The 24,008-nt window shown below is 40.9% G+C and overlaps 1 protein-coding gene across 1 annotated transcript in view; it reads left to right on the top strand.

The window, feature by feature from the left end:
* Positions 1 to 24,008, top strand: part of LOC126481308 (tyrosine-protein phosphatase non-receptor type 23-like) — a 169,966-nt gene that overhangs the window by 105,679 nt on the left and 40,279 nt on the right. Inside the window, exon 5 of the mRNA XM_050104964.1 lies at positions 19,762 to 19,874. Coding sequence (XP_049960921.1) covers positions 19,762 to 19,874 — 113 coding nt within the window. The remainder of the gene's footprint in view (positions 1 to 19,761; positions 19,875 to 24,008) is intronic.

Here is a 24,008-nt window from a genome sequence, read left to right as displayed (position 1 = left end):
ACAGAAGTCTAAAAATAAAACATGGATTACACAAGGAATGAAGATGTCATGTGGGGCAAAAAGGACACTGTGCTCACTACCTAGGAACAGCTCTGATGTTGGCATTGTAATGCATTACAAAAAATACTGCAAAATATTGAAGTAAGTAATCCAGAAATCTAAGCAGCTTTATTGTGAGAAAAAGACAATTACATCAGGCAATAAAAAATATACAGGGTATAGTGAAGACAGAGACAGATGGGGCCAAAAAGGAAAAGGAACAAATAGCTCTGAAAATAAATGAGACATTGGTAACAAGTGCACATAGTGTTGCAAACCTCTTAAACAAGTTCATTGTTTCTCTTACTGACAGCTTGTGGTTATCAGGTTCAGTGAATAGTGCAATGGAGTATCTAAGACCAGCCTTTACAAATAACTTCAGTATAATAGAAATTACACTCACAGAAGTAGTATCCATCGTAAAATCCTTAAGATCAAAGTTTTGTAGTGGTTATGATAACATGTCAGTGAAGTTAATCAAAGAATGCTCATGCGAGTTGAGTTCTGTCTTAAGTTACTTGTGTAATCAATCTCGTATCAGTGGAACATTTCCAGACTGGCTAAAATATCCTGAAGTTAAGCCTCTTGTCAAGAGGGGGATATGTAGATACCATAAAACTATCAATCAAGTTCACTTTTGCTGGGATTTTCCAAAATATTTGAAAAGATTATGCCCAAGCATCTCCTTAAGCTCTGACTGCAAATAACATATTGTCCAAGTCATGGTTTGGGTTCCTTGAGGGTTCCAATATAGAGGAGACTATTTGCACGTTAGAGTGAGAATGTACTTAATTCATTAGATAACAAATTAGAGGCTACTGGCATTTTGTGTGACCTTTCAAAAGCCTTCAGCTCAGTGAATCACAGCATTCTCTTAAGTAAATTAGAATATTATGGTGTCACCAAAAGTGCTGTGAAATGGTTCGAGTCTTACTAACTAACAGGAAATAAAGGGTGTCATTGTAAAAGACCTGTGGAGTAAGCAATCATTCTGCATCTCCTTGGAAATTAATTTCATGTAGTGTTCCTCAAGGTTGCATCTTGGATCCATTGCTTTTTCTTGTGTACATTTATGATGCTAAGTTTGTTTTGTTTGCAGATGATACAAACACTGCAATAAGCAGCAAGTCAAGTACAAATTAGACATTGCTGCTAATCCAATTTTCACTTATTTTAATAAATAGTTTAAAGCTAATTCACCATCATTAAACTTTGAAAAGACTCATTAGAGATTTCCTTTCAGCATATGTGTAACATATGAAGACAAGCAGATGGAAGAGGTTGACAGTGTTAAATTTGTGGGATTAAAACTGAATAATAGGTTCAGTTGGGAAGGGCATACCACAGAATTGCTGAAGCGCCTAAGCGAGTATGTATTTGCAGTGAGAATGATGTCAGATGTAGGAGATATAAATATAAAGAAACTTGCATACTTTGCTTACATTCATTCTATTATGTCATATGGCATAATATTCTAGGGTAGCTAGTCAAACCAAGCAAAGGGCAAAGGTTTTCAGTGTGAAAAGCATATAATAAGACTCATTTTTGGTGTAAATTCTAGAACATCATGTAGAAACATGGTCAAGGAACTTTGTATTTTAACCACAGCTTCCCAGTATATTCATTCCTTAATGAAATTTGTTGCATGTAATGTGCCTGTTTTTCCAACCAATAGCTCAATACATAGTATAAATACTAGGAATAAGAACAATCTACATAAAGACCTAAAATCACTTACCTTCATCCAAAAAGGGGTCCAGTATTCAGGAACACAAATTTTCAATAAATTGCCAGCAGCCATTAAAAACTTGGTTTCAGATAAAACACAGTTTAAACAGCGTTTGAAAGACTTTTTGATAGGTAACTCCTTCTGCTCTTTAGATGAATATCTTAACAGGGACTGTTAGACCAGCTTAAGCAAAAATGCCTTTTAGATTTCAGTTTTGACAGCACTTGAGTGCTGTAATTGAGATTAGGTATTTTGTGGTGACAAATTTATTAAAAGTGTGTAACTATATTTCATTCTGACAGTGTATTAATTCTGTAAATATTAGCAGTTCCACGTTACCTTAATGTATTCACATATTTTGATAATCTCCTGACAATTGATCAGGTTAGTGAGTATTATATTTGTGGCGTAGAGCGCCATAAATATCGATATTTGTTCTGTGCGTAAGTGTGCTATCTTTGAGGAGAGGGCTTTGGGCAGGATGTTGGACGCTAATGGTAGTTAGCCTCCGGACTTGTATCTGTGTAGAAGCTAAGTGTGAATAAATCTGTATCTGAGAGATTTCTAGTTGTTTATCTACAACTATTCCATATTCCCTCACTGGTGACCCCATTTTTTGTGTAATACGCGTCCAAGTTACCGCCCGAAGGTTATTTACACGCCTACAGCGTCGGGTTTCTCCGCGATTGCGAGGGCCTTTGTTCAGCTCCAGACAATGACCTTTCAGCATTCACCGCCTCCCGGATTCCAGCAACATCTCTCCAGCACTCCTGCCGTCGTAGTGGACATGCCGCAAGAATCTTCGGAATCCTTCAGCCGGAACATGCAGAGGAATTCATAGAGTGCCGTCAGTTTCTTCCAACCTCCAACGGTCGTGGACTCTGGCTTTGTTAGCCTAGACCTCCCCACGTGTTCTCCACAGAGTGTTGGTCGGAACATTCCTACTCCTGTGTCGAACGCACAATTCAATACAGTTCGTGGCGTCGAGCGAGGTTTTGTTACTTTGAAAAATCCAGTAGTAAATTCAAACTCGAATCAGTTCCCGCCACATGTGTATCCTTCCGCGCCGGCTAGTCAACAGGTGTTCAATGCTCGCCAAACAGCAAATATCACACCGAGTGTGCATCCTAGTGGACGTGTGTGGGATCCTTGCGTTGCTTCTAATCAAGTCAACAATTCTGTGCTGGACAGTAATTACTCCGACATCTTCAACCAGCCCCACCACTCACGGTCGAGTGAATACTGTGTTCATAACGGACATTCACCGGCGTACTTAAGCACTTGTGGCTTCTCTCTGAGCTACCACATCAATGAGAATGCACATTTTGACTACGATCCTCACACCGTTCGAGCGTCCGTTGCTTCTCAGCCGTGAATTTCGCGATTCCCACATTACGGGACGCCAATAATTCGGACTCACTATCTTCTGCATGCTCTACTTCCATCCGAAGTAATAGGCGCACCTCCGCAGTGACTGCAGTGCCGAATCTGCCGAAATTACCAGACTTCAAACCCGCTCACCCGAAGCTCTGGTTTAACCTGGTTGAGCAAACATTCAATGTCTGTGCTTTGGACGATGACGCACGCTTCGCCTGCCTCATGAACCATCTTCATGACTGTGTCGATTTAATTTATGATCTGGTCAAAGCACCCCCCCTAGCAGGGAAGTATGCTGTGGTGAAACAGACGATACTGGAGCACGTCTCTAAAACCAGGAGAGAAAATGTGCGACAGCTCATCTATGAAGAGCGTCTCGGCGACAGGTCTCCATCCCAGCTGTGGCGGTGCATCCGTCTTCTCGTCGATGAGCAAGTTATGCCTGATGACACGCTCGCAGAAATAGGTACTGAAAAGCTGCCTTTGCCTGTCCAGACTGCAATCTCTGCGTATGAAGATAGGCCAGTAAATGAACATGTATGCGCCGACGACAGAGCATACTCCACCAGGCAACGTGAGCTCCGTGCACTGCATTCTCGACGTGACCGCACTAAGACGCTTTCTGACGCCACGCCCTTGTCTGGTGCTGCTAATAACACCTTCAACTCCCCGCAACGACAGTGCATTGGCCTCTGTGGAAGACTCTGGGGCACATACTCCGTCACCTAGCAACTACCCACAGGAGCATAGGCCCGCCCAACCTTACTGTTTCTTCCACGCGAGATTCAGGGAGCAAGCTTGCAAATGCTAGTCACCGTGTTCTTACTCAAACTCCAACCGCAGGTAGGCTACGGTGCCACCTCCTGCGATGTAAACAACAGGCACCATCCCACGTTGCACTCCGCTTCGGACAATAACAGTAAGTGTGGTCGAGTCTGTGTTCGCGATTTATGATCAGGTGTATGTTTTCTGGTAGACACTGGCGCAGACGTCTCTTTGCTGCCGGTTCACCTAGCAACCAATAAAGTGCAACCACACAAAACAGTACTTTGTGCAGTGAACATGTCTACCCTACAGTGTTCGGGCTCCACTTTGTATACAGTGAAACTTTCGCCTGAGTGCAAGCTGGAGTGGACGTTTCTGGTGTCAACAATTGAAGAACCCATTCTCGGAATTGATTTCCCCAAGCACTATCAGTTGTCACTAGATTTTGTGCATAATACTGTGTTTTACCCCCCCCCCCCCCCCCCCCCCCCTTTAACAAACATATTCCTTTCGCTTCGCCGAGTGACAGTTCGGCTAACACCAAACATGTTTGCTGTGCTAAGAAGTGTGTAAACCTATCCTTAGAGCTGCAATCTTGGACAAACAAGTGGCTAGTGGAGTGTGCCAAGTCTTCGAAGTTGCGGATGGAACGTACGGAAATGCTGCTGCATCTCCACGACATACACCACGAGTTGGCCTCCACACAACAATGCCTCGCGGCACTACAAGCAGATGACTTGTCGGCTACAGACTTGGACAAGGCATTCAACGAACTCAAACAGCTGTTGGCCTCCGCTGTCACTATTGCTCACCCACGGGCGCATGCCACAATGTTTATCACTACTGACGCTAGTGACAATGCTATCTACATCTACATCTACATCCATACTCCGCAAGCCATCTTCCCATACCTATCGGCGCAGTACTGAGTCAGACAAACAACGATGTTACGACCCCCCTGCAGTTTTTCTCAAAAAAGCTAAACAATGCGCAGAAGAAATACTCAGCATTCGACAGAGAATTACTTGCAGTTTATGAGGCCATAAGACACTTCAGAACTGATGTTCAGGGACGAGATTTCTATGTGCTCACTGATCACAAGCCATTGGTTCCTGCCATAAAAAATCCTGCGGCTGATCCGCCCCCACGACGCTTTCGTCACATCGATTACATCTTGCAATTTACAAATGACATTCGCTACATCCAAGGAGCGGACAATGTGGTCGCTGATTTTCTCTCGCGTGTTGGTGCTGTCACAACCTTAATTGACTTAACGGACCTACCTCAGTTGCAATCGGCAGACCCCGATACCATGCAGTTAATTTCAGACCACAGCTCCTCTCTCCAACCGGTACGCTCTACTTTCCCTGGCATATCTGACTTAGTGTGGTGTGATGAATCAACTGGTATGTTGCAGCCATTCATTCCTAAGCCCCTTCAACGCCAGGTCTTTGACAAACTACACACATTAGCACACCCCGGTGTCAAAGCTTCCACCCGTCTGGTAGCTGAACGGTTTGTCTGGAGAGACATGTGCCGTGACTGTCAGTCTTGGGCAAGAGCATGCATGGTGTTTCAACAGAACAAAGTTTCCAGGCACACTTCTCCACCCCTTGGCTGTTTTGCCCAACCGCCAGGCCGGTTTCATCATGTTCATGTCGACCTCGTAGGCCCTTTGACCCCCTCCGAGGGTTTCCGTTACTTGTTTACAGCTATTGACAGGATGACTCGGTGGGCTGAGGCTGTGCCAATTCCGAACATTACCTCTGAGACAGTAAGTCGAGCATTCTTAGATTCGTGGATCTCTAGATTTGGCTCACCTGTTACCTCACCACTGACCAGGGGCGACAATTCGAGTCTTCAGTTTTCTCTGACTTATGTAAAATGTGTGGTATTGTCAAAATTCATACTTCTGCATACCACCCCCAAAGCAATGGGCTTGTCAAGCGATGGCATCGCACCTTAAAGTCTGCCCTGCGTTGCCATGACTCACTATGGTCAGAGGCACTGCCCTTCGTGCTTCTTGGCCTTCGTGCGACTTTCAAGGAAGACCTCAAGGGTTCCGTAGCCGAGTTTGTGTATGGCCAACCTCTGGTTTTGCCTGGAGAATTAGTCACTCCCACCCCACTTCCACGGCCCTCTGAACTCCCTTCACTTCTCGAGCAGGTGCGCTTGCACTGCAGCAAAATTCAGCCGCCATACACCTCCGCGCGTGTACGTACCACGCACGCTAGACTCTTGTGAGTACGTGTTTCTCAGAGACGACTCAGTCAAAGCCCCGCTTCAGTCGCCCTACACAGGTCCTTACAAGGTTGTCAAACGCTCTGAGAATAACATGGATCTCCACATAAAAGACTCTGTAACCACGGTCTCACTCAACCGAGTGAAACCAGCTTTCATTGAGCCTCAGGTGAGCCTCCCTGATTCTGCCCCTATTTCTCCCACTCCTGCTTCGAGTGGCCATCCATCTTCCCATACAATGCATTCGAGTATTGATTCTCCACAGCGTGCTTCTCTGCCGAGCACTGCTCCTTCTCCGTGTTCATCTAATTCGAGTGGCCAATCTTTTCAGGGCTTCACTCCTCACAGCCCTCGCAGTCGAACTGCCAACCACTCGGATTCTACCATTGTGTTACCATCTTCGTGTGACAGCTCTTTGTCACGCCGTTCAATCCACGCTGGCTCCTCGTTGCCTTTGGTCACTCTCCCTCGTCTGTCAGCTGATCACTGAGGCTGTCTCCTGCACAGTCCAGTGCACCTGCCACCCCCCTCTTAGAAGATGCTCCCCCCTGCCATGGCTTTCCCACACCTCCCTGCCTCCCTACCATTGCTCGTACAGGTGCCATCCAAGAATTCACAACACATGTGCACCCTGATGACATACATAAATTATCTGTTGTCGTAGATGGCGATACGGTGTGTGTGGTGTTTGCGTGTGACAATATTGAGGGAGGAAGTGCAGAATCTCATGTGGTGCGCCGCTGTAAATTGAGCAGAAGTGCTGCATGTGGCAATTTGCGTGCCTTTGTTAGGCCTTCTGGCAAGGTGATTCTCCGCCTGCCGGCTGACGAAATGCTACACCTCCACTCCAGGACGGGACGTCGTCTTAAGCTGCCGGCGTCGCTTGCTGACTTCACCGTCGACGTACCGGGTTTCACCCCCCGGTATCCTACCAGTCGACCGCTTCCGCCTGACGCAGAAGAACTGTACGTTACCTTCCTAACTTCTCACCCCCCCCATTCACAGGGACGTACTCCATACTGTGCGGGGGGGCTATGTGGCGTAGAGGTGCCATAAATATCGATATTTGCTCTGTGCGTAAGTGTGCTATCTTTGAGGAGAGGGCTTTGGGCAGGATGTTGGATGCTAACGATAGTTAGCCTCCGGACTTGTATCTGTGTAGAAGCTAAGTGTGAATAAATCCGTATCTGAGAGATTTCTAGTTGTTTACCTACAACTATTCCATATTCCCTCATATTCAATTTTTTTTTTTTTTTTTTTTATGTTAAACATCCTGACTTGTTCCACATCCATGAGAACCATCTCATTTTTGGGTCTGTGGAACGAAAACTGAATCTTCTGGCGAAGATGAGAATGACACTCATCAAAACGTCGTGGATTTTTGACGCAGCTAACTGGATGGAAGCCCGAGAGGATTTCATCAGGAAGAACATATTAGTTTCTGAATTTTGGTGAAAAAGAAGAATGCTTAAGCTTAGGTGGATAGACTGAGTAACTAATGAAGAGATGCTGCATTAAATTTGGAAGCAAAAAATGTTATTGCACAACTTGACTAAAATAAGGAATAGGTTGATGGCACAGGCATTCTATTCAATAAGATTGTGGGTCAGATCAGTAGAAAAATGTATGTGACAACAAACTAAAACATATACTAATATCATATATGTACAAAATAAAAATGAGTTTACAATTAATTATACATCCAGTCACTTGCAGCATCGATAATTGCTTGGCTTCTCTGAGGCATGCTTTAAACCAGGTTTTCCATGTATTCATGTCGAAGAGATCACCAAACACATGAAATTTGTGTTGGCAGCTGTTTCAAGTTGAAAATCTTTTTTCCTTGCAACTTGTTATTGATGTAAGACCATACATTTTCAATAGGATAAGCGTCAAGCAATGTGAGTGCCAATCCAGTACTTGCACACCTTTCTCCTTTTCTGCAAAGCATGCTGTGTTGGTTTGGATCGTTGTCCTTCTGTAGTATCCAGTCTTCATTTATGTTGATGAACCAACATTTGGCAGTCAATGTCAAACATCTTTGATAAACATGACACATATGTAGAATTAATGTAGAATGTAGTTTATTCATCTCATAGTGTACAGTTACAAATCAAAGAGTTTTGTACTGGAGAGACATCAAATTACTTTAAAAAAATAAGGTTATAAGAATTAACATATTTCAGCAGCATTTCTGCATTTTACACATGAACAGTTTAACAGGAACATATATTTGTATTTGTACATATAACACTAATGGTCATTTTACAGCTTGCAATACAGTTTATACAATATATTAACAATTTATTATACAATACATAATCTTTATTGTTTCTTTTCTTTTCAAGTTGCCAAACTGACCTGTATGAATTCTTCAATTGAAGAATAACATTTTTCCACTAGTTTATTAAATAACACTCTTTTTAGTGGATCATACTCGATAAATAACAGATTTGTGTTATTTACTTTATCATAAATTTTTAATCCCATGTACAATGGTGTTTGAGCATAAAGTTTTAAATTATGAGAGGGAAGTTTGAAACAGTGTGACGAGTACTGTAATTATGGTTGAAATGCAAATTGTCAAGTGAGTTTTGATTTTTATATATGAAAATAAAAAATTCATATATGTACAGAGAAGGAATGGTCAGTATTTTTAATTTTTTAAATAATGGGTGACCTGATGTCTTTGTCTGGACTAAACACATGTTCATTATGAATCTCTTTTGAAGTGTCAGTAATCTCGGGTTGTTCATAGAGTTTCCCCAGAAAATTATTCAATATCGAATTATAGTCTCAAAGTAGCTGTGGTAGATTATCTTCCTGGTGTCCATAAGGATGGAACCAGATAAGACATTCATCACATAAACTAGGCTGTTTAGTTTGTTTGCTAAGAAGTATACATGTGCCTTCCAGTTTAAGTATTTATCAAGATTTAGACCTAGAATTTTTACATAACTTGCTGCAGTCATTTCCTGATCGCCATGTGCTCTTTTTGTGGGAGATGCTGATGATGTTACAGCACTGAACTGCACTAACTGTGTTTTTGTGACATTGAGTTTTAATCCATTTTGCCGAAACCGTAATTCTAGATTTCCCATTATATTTTCCACAGTATCATGAATTTTTTTATAAATTGTCATTTTCAATTAAAACTGAGGTGTCATATACGAATAAAATGGAGTGAACATCATTGTTTAAAGGTAAATCATTTTTGTACAGCAGAAAAAGATAAGGCTCTAAAATTGAGCCCTATGGGACCCCTGTACAAATATTTTTCCAGTCCGAGAATGATGTTTTTCTATTTCTATTTAGACTAACTCTGTTTTATTCTGACAAACAAGATTTGATCCACTACAATACCTTGTCCACAATCCCATACCTCTCTAGTTTGTGGAGAAGTAGTAACTGATTGACTGAGTCAAAAGCTTCAGTCAAATGACAAAAAATATCTGTACCTTTTTACCCTTGTCTAAAGTAGAGCTTATCTTTTCAGTGAATTCCCTGATAGCATTTATTGTATTTTTTCACTTTTGAAATCCAAATTGATTTTTAACTATAACATTGTTTACTATAAGAAAGTTTTCAAGATGTTTTGCAACAATCCTTTCTATCACCTTAGCAAAAACAGGCAGCAAGGAAATAGGGCAGTAATTTCCCATGTCATCTGGTGAGCCTTTCTTGAACAATGGTCTTATTTCAGCATATTCTAACACATCTGGGAAATATCCTTCCTCCAATGACTGATTAATAATTTTAGACAATGGATAAGAAATGATGTTATAAACAGCCTTGACTGCAGTGGTTGGAATTTCATCCCACGCAGCTGATTTCTTGGTTTTTAAAGACGCTATAGCATCTTCTATATCTTTTGGGAAAATTCTTTTCAATGTTTAAAGGCTTGCATTTTGTTTCATGTTCACAAAGTTGTCATCTACCTTGTCCTGATGGGCTGCGATATCTACTTCTGATTTTGCCACATTTATGAAGAAATCATTGAAACAGTTTGACACTCGAAAAGGATCTAGAATTATATCATGTTTAATTTTTATTTGGACAATTTCTTGGCACTTGTTCTTTACTCCCAACTCACATTTGATGACACCCCAAATTGCCTTTGATTTATTTTATGTTTACTAATTTACAGGTTGTTAGCCAAATTTTTTGCTGCCTGTACAACTTCTTTGAATTTATTCTAATATCTCTTTACATATCCCACAAAGTCAGAATTTTTGTTATGTTTTAACTCTTAACTCATTGTGAAGCTGTCTTTTCCTGGCACTAGAAACTTTTACTCTTGGTGTAATCCAGTTTATTTTATTGGCCACTCTCTGTCACCAGGCATTGGGCGGGCGGGGGGGGGGGGTAAGTTTTGTTGAAAACATCTAGGAAACAGCTTACGAATGTTTCGAATTTTTTTTCAAATGGTTAAAATGGCTCTGAGCACTATGGGACTTAACTTCTGAGGTCATCAGTCCCCTAGAACTTAGAACTACTTAAACCTAACTAACCTAAGGACACCACACACATCCATGCCCGAGGCAGGTTTCGAACCTGCGACCATAACGGTCGTGCGGTTACAGACTGTAGCGTAGCACCTAGAACCACTCAGCTACTCTGGCTGGCGAAATTTTTTTCACTTGACACACTATTATCAAGAGGCCAGTTTATAGTTCTCAGTTTGTTAGAAAATACAGGGAGTACATAAAATCCAGAAACACTTTCAATTATATATTGTACAAGAACCAAACATTGTACAGATATCATACATATATCATTTTGAAGAGAAACCCTGAAAGTTTTTTTTAATATATTTTCATGTCTACTGCCACAGCATATTTTGGTAATTTGCTGATAGTCAGCACTTGTCAGAAACATGGCGAGTTTCAGGTGCGGAGTGAGCTTTCTGTGTATTGGATTTCGACAAAAACAAGTGTTCAAGTTTGCTGCAGCTGTTCAGCAGATGTCTAGAACCAAGTATGGTAAGAAGACACCAACAAGGAAGGCCATTTACCACTGGCACAACAAATTCGTTATGACGGGTTGCTTGTGTCCGGCAAAGAGAAGCAGACGTTCCAGTGTGAGTGAAGTGAATGTGGAGTGTGTACGAGAGACATTCATAAGGAGAAATCAGTGCATCATGCATCCTGTGAACTCAAAATGGCTCCAGTGACAGCGTGGAAAGTCCTGAGACAGTTGTCTGTGAAACGATTCAATTTGGAGATAGTGCAGAAGCTCAATGACGATGACAAATACAATCGTTTTGAGTTTTATTTGCAGTTGCAACAACTGAATTGTTAAGCACTTAATTTTTAGCGGCGAAGCCAATTTTCAAACAAATGGGAAAGTGAACAGGCATAATTGTCGAGTCTGGGGTACAAAGCATCCACACAAATCCATTGAATTTGAGTGGGATTCCCCAAAGGTAAATGTTTTTTGTGCCTTGTCACGTCAAAAACTGTATGGGCAATTCTTCTTTGCCAAGAACACTGTCCTACTCGGACATGTTACAGCATGCCTGAAATGAAAGCGGACTTTCCGTTCATCTTTCAGCAGGATGGGGCTCCACCCTATTTTCATCGTGAAGTTCATGGGTACCTGAAGACTGAGCTGCTGCATCAGTGGATTGGCTGTGCTACAGAAGGGGACAGCTGTTTCATGAAATGGCCTCCCTGATCACCGATCTCACTCCATGTGGCTTTTTTCTGTGGAGACACATTAAAGACCTGATGTATGTACTGCCTCTACCACATGATGCAGCAGAGCTCTAGGAGAGAATATAGGAAGTGACTGCCACAGTCGACAATGCCATGCTGGGACAGGTATGGCAAGAATTGGATTACCATATTGACATCTACCGAGTCAGTCATGGTTCGCATATTGAATGTTTGTAAATAAAACTTTCAGAGTTTCTCTTTAAAATGCAATGTGTATGACATCTGTACAATGTTTAGTTCTTGTGCAATAAATAACTGAAAGTGTTCTTGGACTTTATGTACACCCTGTATATTTCCATTCTCTTTGCTAAAGTTCCTTTTAAAACGTGTTTTCACATGTTCTGGTTTCTCTACTTTTGGAAGCTCTATGAGCAGTGCTTAATCATCTGATATGCCTAAATCTAAACAGAATTTACTTCCATCCTCAAACTGATAATTTGCCTGAATATTGTCAATACATGTTTCAGAGCGGCTATTTCTTCTAGTACATTCAGTGAAATTTAAATTAAAAGCATATTTCTGAATTAAATCACAAAAATTTACAGTGTCATTATTATTATTTAATACCAATATAATAGAAGGAAACATTCCACGTGGGAAAAATTATATATAAAAACAAAGATGAGGTGACTTACCGAACGAAAGCGCTGGCAGGTCGATAGACACACAAACAAACACAAACATACACACAAAATTCAAGCTTTCGCAACAAACTGTTGCCTCATCAGGAAAGAGGGAAGGAGAGGGGAAGACGAAAGGAAGTGGGTTTTAAGGGAGAGGGTAAGGAGTCATTCCAATCCCGGGAGCGGAAAGACTTACCTTTGGGGGAAAAAAGGACAGGTATACACTCGCACACACGCACATATCCATCCACACATACAGCCACAAGCAGACATATTTCTGCTTGTCTGCTTGTGGCTGTATGTGTGGATGGATATGTGCGTGTGTGCGAGTGTATACCTGTCCTTTTTTCCCCCAAAGGTAAGTCTTTCCGCTCCCAGGATTGGAATGACTCCTTACCCTCTCCCTTAAAACCCACTTCCTTTCGTCTTCCCCTCTCCTTCCCTCTTTCCTGATGAGGCAACAGTTTGTTGCGAAAGCTTGAATTTTGTGTGTATGTTTGTGTTTGTTTGTGTGTCTATCGACCTGCCAGCGCTTTCGTTCGGTAAGTCACCTCATCTTTGTTTTTATATATAATTTATTATTTAATACGTTTATATTAAAGTCTGCTGCACTTATGTCTCATCTTGCTTATCTCGGTCAAGAACTCAAAGTAAACTAATGCTTTGTGGGCAAAGGTTTCCTTTGTTGGGATGTGATATCTTGTACCATCTGTGTGTAATGACGTCTATGCTCTTACTTAACAAACTGTATCCTGAGGCATCAAGGAGTGGTTAAAATTGCTAACCTAGGAAAAGTGGCCGGGGGGGGGGGGGGGGGGGCTAAAAATTATAGAGAGAATAACCTGGTTAAAGTGGTTTTGGTTTCAGTAGTTATGCAGATATGACAAGACTTCAGCAGGATAGACCACTATGGGGGAATCCATCAAACGAGACTTTGGACCAAAATCCACAACACTTAATGAGACAGTACTCTTATTTGGGAGGACAGAAATTCAAATACCCATTAGCCCATCCACATTTTGGATTTCTGTAGTTTTCCTAAATCCCTAAATCACTCGGAACAAAGCCTGTGACAGGGTGAGAAGACGAACTAAAGTGGAGTGAAATGAGGGTTAGGTTGAAGCAAGATTAGGGTGTGAGATAATGATAGGAGGAGGAGGAACAGAAGCATATAGTGACTAGTAAGAATATAGACAGGATTATTTGTGATATTGAAGGATATATTTGGAAAACTGTTGTCACTCTTCAGTTCAGAAAAGTTGGAATACTGATGGCACAGACTGTGAAATCGTGGTTTTGTTGACTACTTTGTGCTTAGCAGAATGATGCACAAGTGGGTGGTAGAGTTCATCTTTGATCACATATAAAACGGAAGTAACATAAAATGGGGACAACAGTGATTATTATCAAACATTTGTGGTCTTTTATTCATTCCCATATTGTGTTCTGTAAACCCCAATGTGAAGGAGAGGCTCCAGGCACCTGGAACAAATGAAGTTAAACCTTGACAGCCAACTCGTGGAAAACATACTAACAACAAATGAAGACTATAGTAGATACAGTCAAAGATCTACATAGTCTACATACATACTGCACCAATGAACTGAGTGTCTGTATGTCTCTGTATGAGCCATAATTTTTCTTATCTTGTGTATGTGGACCTTCAAAAAAATGTACATTGATCGCAATAGGATCAACCTGCACTAAGCTTCAAATGCCAGTTCTTCAAATTTTCTCAATAGTGTTCCATGACAAGAAAGTTGTCTTCCGTACAGGGATTCCCATTTGAGTTCACAACCCCTGACAGCTGGCAGCACTGTTGCCAGCTTTCAGCTGTGAACTATGAGTGGCTGCAGGCAAAAACAATAGTTATTCATAGAGCTGCAACAACACTGAGGTGTTGCCATAGAGACTTATATGAAATCACATTGTGATTGATTGAGATACATGTATGAAGCAGCAGTGGTAAGCCCACTGGAACCATCAAGGATCTTCTTTATTTGTCTTTGGTACTCACCATATAGTGGAGATGCTGAGTCGTCGATAGGCACAACAGAAAGACTTTCACAAAATAAGCTTTCATTCAACAAGGCCTGCTGAAGCTGCCAGAGATTGCAGTCATGTGTGTGAGTTGCATTTGCGTGCACGCATGTGCCTGTGTGTGTGTGCGTCTGACCAATATTTTTGACTAATTCCTTGTTGACTGAAAGCTTGTTTAGTGACAGTCTTTTTGTTGTGCCTATCTGCAATTCACCATCTCCCCTATATGGTGAGTAGCAACAATTTTTTCATAATATTATTACATTCCATGCTGGATTCCCCATTGTTTGAATATATGTGTATGGTTTATATTAGGGAAAAGATACTATTTGAAAAATACCCTGATTCTTCTGTTTAAACTATTCAGCTGCTGTTTCCATCTGATACTTAAAACAAGGCAGTTACGTAACTCACTGAATTGAGGCACCATTATAAACTCTGTATACTTTTCAAAGGCATCCTGTGTTTAATATAAAAAGTAGATTTAAGCAGAATTTACATCCCTATGTGCAAATGTTCGCATTTTTTTATTATATGTTATCATCAGTATTGTGCCTGACATCTCCCAGTAGCCTGTTAGACTTATTTATCACAACATAAAACTCCATTCTCAACCAAGAATAGGGTAGCATAGTCTATAAAGAAATTATTTTTTACTTATAGGTTTGTGGGTGTGAATTGGGATTAACTGAAGTACTTGGTACTGCTTCGCCATCTTACAACCAAACCGTCACCTTTCAATGTAATCTAGATGTAGGACTATGCTATAGATCAGTATATCACTATAACACACTTTCCAAAAACTGATAAAGACACAAAAGAAATATTGTTAAGTGTTCTGTTCTCTTTCTGTTAGCACACACATGATGTCACAGGTCACATCATCATAAGGTTGTGGGAGAAGGCAAAATACAGCATCTTTATGTTCAGTTGACCCATGAATTGAACAGTTCATCCTAAATAATAAGAGTATATGTGTTAGCACATCAGCATAAGGATCTCCAGGTCCATGAAGAGGCTCTCATAAGATTTTTGATTACAGTGATTCTTGAATTACACCAGGTGGTTATAATTAAACTTTCTATGTTCAACATGTTATAACATGGAACTAATTACTCTACAAGGACCAAACTTGGTAGCATTAATGTCAAGGACATGGGGAATTCAGTTGAAACACTTCTAATGTGCTGCTGCAGTACATCATACCATTACATACCGGTACCATTTCTTCTACAAAACGGGCTCGATATGGCGCCCATCAGTGCCCAGAAGAGTCTAAAAGTGCAGGACTGCATTGTGCAGAGCACAATGAAGCATGTCCTTAGGCATGCTGGCTACCTCTCTTGATACGCTATGCTTCAGATCGGCACATGTGCGAATGTTTCCGTAGTAAACCTCTCCTTCAGGTAGCCACACAACCAGAAATCACAGGGAATGAGATCAGGTGATCATGCCAGCCAAGTATTTGGAAAGGATTTGCTGATAATTCGATTGTTTCCAAATGTGTTTTGGAGATGCAGGTGAACTTCACGAGCGATGTGTGGCAGGGCCCCATCTTGCATGAAAACTGTTGAGTTCAATGGTCTTACTCCTGTAAGGCGGGTATGACATGCTTGCAAAGCATATCGCAGTAATGCTGGCCAGTCACACTACATGTTGTTGTTGTTGTTGTTCGGATGTTTAAGGGGGACCACACTACATGTCTTTGGTCCTTGAGTGCCAGTGTGCTAAAAAAGAATGGACCAATGACAAACATAGCCATGAAGCCACACTATACGGTGACATGTTCACCATACAAAGAAACTTCATGCACGGTGACCGGAGGTGAAGATCCCCACACTCGCCAGTTCTGTGTGTTCACCTCTTCACCTCTTGCATCAGAGAAAAATGAGCTTTGTCTGTCAAAAGGATGGTCCAGGGTAAGCCCTCATCAACTTCAATCCTTGCAAGAAAGTGGAGAGCGAAGTCAACACGTTGTTGTGTGTCCTGTTGTGCAAAATGCTGTACAATATGTATCTTGCATGGACACCATTTGAGAATGGTTCAAAGCACATTTCTGTACAGTGGACCACGGGATGTTCAGATGTCGTGACATGGCATGCACACTGCCTGGCGAACGGGAATTGCACGCAGTCTTGTCTGCCATAGTAACAGCTATTTCATCAACCACCTGTGATGTAGCCAGTTGTCGGCCTCTTCCTGAAGCAAAGCCCAGTTCTCCAATTGATTTGAACTACTTCATCATGCTTTGCACAGCAGGTAGAGAAAGAAGACCCTTCCGTAATCCTTTCAGCCTGCAAAATTCTTGAAGTGAAGCTGCAGCATTACTGTTTTTTTGATAATAGAGCTTCACCAATAATGCCCTGCTCCTTTTGTCCAAGCTTACATTGACATGTCAACAAGTGCACTGCAACTGGTCAGGCATGTGAGACTATGAATCACGGTGATTGATCATGGCACCTGATGGCCATAGTTGGAACTGGACGGTGGTGCTGTGACACATGGAAATCCACCCCATACTCTGGACATTAATGCTACCAAGTTTGGTACTCGTGCGGTAACTAGTTTCTGTATTATAACATGTTAAATGGGGAAAGTTTAACTGTAAACACCTGGTACTATAGCAAATATTAAGTTAAACTATGCTGGCAATCCCACATATATATCTACTCAGTGGAGAGAGGCTTACCAACACTTGTTTGCTGCATCTACTCTTTTTTGACAACCACTACATAGATAAAAATTTGGTTGGTTTAGAGCTGCATGCTGAATAACGAGAAGCTTGGAGAAACATTAACACAACTTCTAACTGTCCAAGTACAGAGACCTGTCACTGACAACAGCATGCACACTGGCACGAGCTGGTCTGAATCGAGAACACTTGTGTATAGCAGAGAAAATGCATGTGGATGAGTCTCTGCTAGCAGCAGCCTGACTTGTTCATCTTTGTCGGTTGGGGCACAGGCAGCATGTGATTGTGGTGCACTTGCTTCACCTGGCTACTGCTGTGGTGGCAGGGTGCGCCAGGTGCATCGTCACATCATTCTTCCCATGTGTCATTTGCATATGGAACAGGTAAGGGGGTATCAGCCAGAGCACTCTCCAGCACACACTGTCAGGTGACTTGCTGCAGAATATTGAAGTAGATGTAGATGTAGAATCGAACCCAAGCTGACAAGTAGCCAGACAGTGTGCCTGACCCCTGTGCTAAGCCACTGACACGAAAATTATTAAAAAAATCTCCCACAGTTTACTTGAAAATCTTTAGAGAGCATTTTACCTTTTCCAATAGTCCACTCAGGCAAGATATTCTAGAAACTCGCAAGGGGCATCTGCCTGCTGCTATTCACACAGTTTGAGCCAAATTGGTGAGCCTCATCCCGCACCTTCCCCTTGCTAGACAGTATAGAGCCATAAAACATGGTGGAGTAACATTGTTAAGCTGTATTTTTAGTAGTAGTCAATAATGCTCTGTATGTATTTAGTGCAGAGCATGACTGGGACTTGACACCCATTGAATTTTAAATGTCAACATTTGAGTCATCTCCAGTTGTGTAAGAGCTGCATAGCAGCAAATTAATATTATTATGTGAGATTTAACTGTTTCAGTCTGCTAGGTTTCAGTCAGTCATTTACCAGTGTGCTCAGAATTCAATACCTGCCAATAAAAGAGTAAGCTTGTTGAATACTAACTTCATAAATAATAAAGACCTTTGTAACAACAAACTGGGAAATATGTTTGAACAATTAAAATCTAGTGAACTGAAAAGTGAATTATTATGCGAGAACATTACACAGGGTTCAGTCGTCAATAAGACTAGGATTTCTTTTATCACTTCTCTCTTCAGTCATCTCTGGAAATGATTTTTAAATGCAATAAGTTCCAAATGACACTGTTTTTGGAGTTCACATTAAACTGTATGGGTATTATCACGGAACTTCACCAATCCATGATGAGGCACCGGAATATATTGTTGCTCATGACAGATACTTGTGATGTGTGTGCTCCAGTTGCTGTAATGTTTACTCAGTAACAATATGTTGTAAGACATATTTGTTCATTATTGTAAGACATATTTGTTCATAGCATGATTTTGTGTTGTCTTGGCATAAATAAATTTCCCCCCTTTTTTCCCGGGGGGGGGGGGGGGGGGGGAGAGAGAGAGAGAGAGAGAGAGAAGGAAGAGTTTTGAGCTGCAAATAATAAATCTCCTGGGCCTGAGTTGGGTATATGGAGCTCTGATAAAATAAAAACAGTGGAAGAAATGCAATCAGTTTAATACAAGATGATAAACTGCCACTGTAAGGAAGGAATTATATGTTTTTATTTTAGTCTTTATTAAGGAATATATTTTGGAGGTAAGGAGAAATGTTGAGTGAAGAGTGACAGCATCAGATGAGAAAATGTAAAATATAGTTGAGAGAATGAAGAGGTTGCAAAAGGAAAGTGTCAAGACAAAACAGAACAAAAATAAGAAAGAAAAATACAGGACATAAATTACTAAAAAGAAAGAGGCTATAGACTTGGGACAGCTTAGTACTTTCTTCAAAATAAGGTTATTGTAATGTGTAATTTTATCATTTGGGACATGTGGTGAAATATATTACTTTGTACATAATTTTCTGTTCTGTTGTGTGTTCTAGAAGTTGCAATATCCAGATTGGTGTAAAAATTTTGTGTGACAGAAGTGCTGAGAATGTGTTTCAGAATAAAACTGAATGAGCTGAAAAATTCTAAAGTGAAGTGTAGTGAAACTGTAGCCACCATTAAGGTACAGTTAGTGCAAATCAGGACACAAAAGTGTAGTCTTGAAATTCTTGTATTCTGGTTATTGAACTGACTCTTTGTCAGGTATGCAGACTTAATTTTAACAAGTTGTTTTTAGCCTTCAGAGGTGTTATTTCATCGTCTTTAAAACTAATTGCTCTCAGCAAGTTCCCATGGAGATTCCTGTAATTTATGTAAAGGTTGATTTTTGTGTTTATGAGAATCCCTTTTTAATTTGTTGTACAGTTGACATTTAATTCACAAGGAAACAGTTTCATTTTGTCTCTGTTTTGTATTTTTTTCCTTGTAACTTTGAGGTCCTTGGACTTATTTTAAATCACCTCCTTCTCCTAGATATTCTGTGCATCCTAATCTTAAGGCTGTTTACATTTTTTTCATTACCTTTGTAGTGATCTATTTTTCTAACAGTGAAACTTACAACTATATTTCAATTTTTTACAGCAAAAGTGGCTGTTCAGTTAGTAGATTATTACAGATCTGCCCTCAACACAATTACACAAGGAGGTGCAGATAACTCTTCCATTCCAGAAACTGTAGGATCAAAAATATATGAGGTTTGTATTTAGTTTGCGACTTCACCACAAGAAAAGTTGTGTTATCTTTATAACAGATATGCAAAAATCACACACACACACACACACACACACACGAGAAAAAGAGAGAGAGAGTGAGAGAGAGTAAATAGCTTTTGAACTTTAGTCCATCCTCAGAAAGGGAAGATGGGAATGTATAGATGCACATGAATTTTGTGTCATACCATGTGTTGTTGTGGTCTTCAGTCCTGAGACTGGTTTGATGCAGCTCTCCATGCTACTCTATCCTGTGCAAGCTTTTTCATCTCCCAGTACCTACTGCAACCTACATTTTAAATTTTCTAACCTACCTGCCCGATTAAGGGATCTGACATTCCACGCTGTCTGTATGTTACAAATTTTCTTCCCGGAAGAACAATAAAACATTGCATTGATACCATTCTACTCCTTAGATAACTTTTTCCGTCCTTTCCTATATTACAAGGTGTCCCACATAAAGGTTTCACTGCTAATATCTCTGGAGCCACAATAGATATTGACAAATGGCTTTCACAAGTATGAATGTACAACAGGGGCTCACAAATTTAAATACTATGAGACATTCTAAACCATGTGCAAATATTGGTTGCAACACAAACTTATGTTTTTTTTTAAATGGACACCCAAGAAATTGGAGCATGAAGCTGATGCATGAAATGAATGAAACTTGCTGCTATTGCACTTACTGAGATGCAGGCATGGCCCACACATTACTCATAATCGTGATTTGATTGATGTACTACAGTGCGACAAATGCCATACTTACATATTGTTATTTCCACTGTTAGTATGTGCCCTGGAAATATATGGATGTCCAGTCACTCCTATGAAAACAAGGACCCGGTTTACTCGTTCTTGCTTTATTGAGTTTTGTGACAGTACTAAAAAGGACATAACGGTAATGAAATACTGATAACCACTGGCCAGAGTAACAAAATTAATTGCTCTCAAAGGGCTACATGCTATTTGTACTTAGTCATACAACAATTAGACAGTGGTACATACCACATACAGGACATGTCACTGAATGTTGTTAACGACTGCAACACAACTGAACCATTGCACATGTGCTCCATCATGGATCCACTCATGGCTGTCAGCGTTTGTGGTGTTATTGCAGAACATGCAGTGGTAATACGGACTTTCATGTTGGGCATTGTTGTTGGGACATGCTGATACACCACATCTCTCACATGACACCAGAGAAAAAATTCCATGTGGTTGAGATCCGGTGACTGTGCTGGAAATCCCTGAATGGGCTGCCCCGTCCAATCCATCTATGTGGGATTTGTTTGTTTAGTGCCTGTCATGCCACCATGGCATTATGCACAGGGCATCCATCATGTTGATACCTCATTATTTGACACAAATGAAGGGGTAGGTCTTCCATCAGTTCAGATAAGGTGCACCTCAGGAACCACATATACTGTCACTCATTAACAGTGCCATCAATGAAATACGGGCCAGTGATGTGGTGTTCTACAATACCACACCATACATTGACACTCCACAGACATAGATGTTGAACCTGGCAAATCTAGTGTGGTTTTCTGGCGACCAGTAGTGCATATTGAGTAAGTTGACATTCCCATGGTTTATAAATGTGGCATCACCAGTAAACAGTACCCTACGCATAAAGTATGGTCTTGCTTTAAAACTCATTGACAGTATTCCATGTGATTATGAACATCATTGACATGGAGGCCTTGATGTAACACCATGTAATATGGGTGATGTTTGTGCCTGTGCAGAATATGCATCACACTTGTTCGAGGGATTCCCATCTGTCTCTCTGTTTCATGAATACTTGTATGAGGGTTTATTTCAGTGGCCACCAGAACAGCTTCCTGTGCTGCTTCATGTGTACACCTCTACTCCGGATCCGCATTTGAGCAGACAACTGCTCTGTCATGCGAAGCCTTCTAACAATATTCATGAAGGTAGGGTGACTCAGATGACATCTTTTGGGTATCTCTGGGCACACACATGTGCCACACTTGTGCCATTTTGGTGACATTCTCCGTACAGTAATATCATGTCAACCATTTTCTCATTTGTGAATACCATGTTGAATGCCTAGAACAGATAGACAGGTAAATTGATATCATGATTACAACAGTGACACCAATTACAATGCACAGTATGCTGGTGTAAAGTACTGGTACATTGTGTATTGTGTGTACTGAAACCAGGGACCTAGAAATGACGGAGAGGCTTCGTCCCACCTAGCCCACAGTGGTTCACAACCCCGCAACAGGCCACTGCAGTCCACCCACCTCACCGCCACCCCACACCGAACCCAGGGTTATTGTGTGGTTTGGCCCCCAGTGGACCCCCCCCCCCCTCCCCCCTCCCCCAGGAACATCTTATACCAGATGAGTGTAACTCCAAATGTTTGTGTGGTAGAGTAATTATGGTGCACACGTATGTGGAGAGTGTTTGCGCAACAATCACTGACATAGTGTAACTGAGGTGTAATAAGGGGAACCAGCCTGCATTCACTGAGGTAGATGGAAAACCACCTTAAAAACCACCTATAGGGCTGGCTGTCACACCAGACCTCGAAACTAATCTCTTGGGCAGATTCGTGCCAGGGACCAGCACGCCTTGCTGCTTGGGAAGCAGCACGTTAGACCGTGCGGCTAGCTGGGTGGGCTCTACCTGTACATACTCCCACACAGAACAGCCTGCCTCATAGTGACCCATTCCCACCCACACACACACACACACACACACACACACACACACAGTGCCAATTGTGGCCCATTCCTGTACACAACTGCAGAGGTACAGGGTTGACTTGGGAAGTGTTATGGGGTGGCTTGCACTGACTGTTACTGTTCTGTACATACGAGGGACACCATTATGTACATATGAATGTTTGTGGCAGGAATCCCTATTATTACTTTTGGCACTTGTATTAGAGTGAAAGTAAGGATATGTATGCCAATCACATCTCAATTATGAGCAGCGTGGGGGTTACATTGTGTCACGGGAAGTGCAATAGCAGGATGTTTTGTTCATTTCACGCATCAACTTTGCTTCCCAATTTCTCAGGATGTAATTGACGTATTGCAATGCAACCAATGCCATTATGGTTGTGATTTCTCATGGAATAGATTGCATATGGAATAATATGGGTGTCCATTAAAAAAAAAAAAGAAAGAAAGAAAGAAAGAAAAAAAAGTTTGTGTTGAAACCAATATTTGCACACAGTTTAGAATGTCTCATAGTATTTTATTTTCATGGGCCCCTGCTGTACATTCACACCTGTGAAATCCATTTGTCACTATCTATTATGGTTCCAGAGACATTCGCAATGAAAGGTTTAGAGGGACACCCCATATATCGGAAGTTGCCATACCATATCTACAGAAAATATTGAAAATCTTATTTAGGTAATATTTCATAAAGACTCATCACACATTAGTTTATTCAAGCTATGCTGATTCAAATGATCCATTTTGTTTTACCTAAAACCTTGATTGTATTAACATGCCGTATTACCATGAAAGTGTGATTTATTGTTTATTTCCAAAGTAACCTAGCCCATTCAAAAGTATGAATTTGCCTTGTCCCATAGTGAGTTTTGTTTTTCTGAAAAGTTATGAACTGAAATTTTATTCATAACTCAAATTTCCACCAACCTACTAATACTTTCTGTAGTCGAACTTTTAAGTTTGTTTATTTCTCATATTTGACACATTATACTTTCTTTGCCCTAATTTTTCTGATTCAGATAAGACATGTATTTACCCGAATAGGTTGTTAATTAAGAAATTAAGAAAATGGGAAAACTGAGATCCTGAGAAATTTATATGAAACTCAGTGAACCACAGTATAGCCATATGTTGTATAAGCCAAATGTGTAATGCTGTCATTTACTAGAAAACCTCATGTATTCTGTGACCAATTAATCAAAACATACTTTATGATATAAATCAGTCAGAACTCACCTGTAAGGTGCAGTCTACAAATATGTTTTCTTATAGACAAGATGGTCATCATGTTGTTATGAATGATAATAAAAGTGAGAACCAGTCAGGTTAATTAAATGCACTGTTGGGTCCATTATTTAAAGGCTGTTTGTAAAAGCAGCAAGCAAACAAGAAATTA

This window comes from Schistocerca serialis, chromosome 5 (assembly GCF_023864345.2).
Source record: "Schistocerca serialis cubense isolate TAMUIC-IGC-003099 chromosome 5, iqSchSeri2.2, whole genome shotgun sequence".
In the NCBI taxonomy this organism is placed as follows: domain Eukaryota; kingdom Metazoa; phylum Arthropoda; class Insecta; order Orthoptera; family Acrididae; genus Schistocerca; species Schistocerca serialis.
Note: the sequence above shows the minus strand (reverse complement) of the source record. Positions and strands in the feature narration are given on the sequence as shown.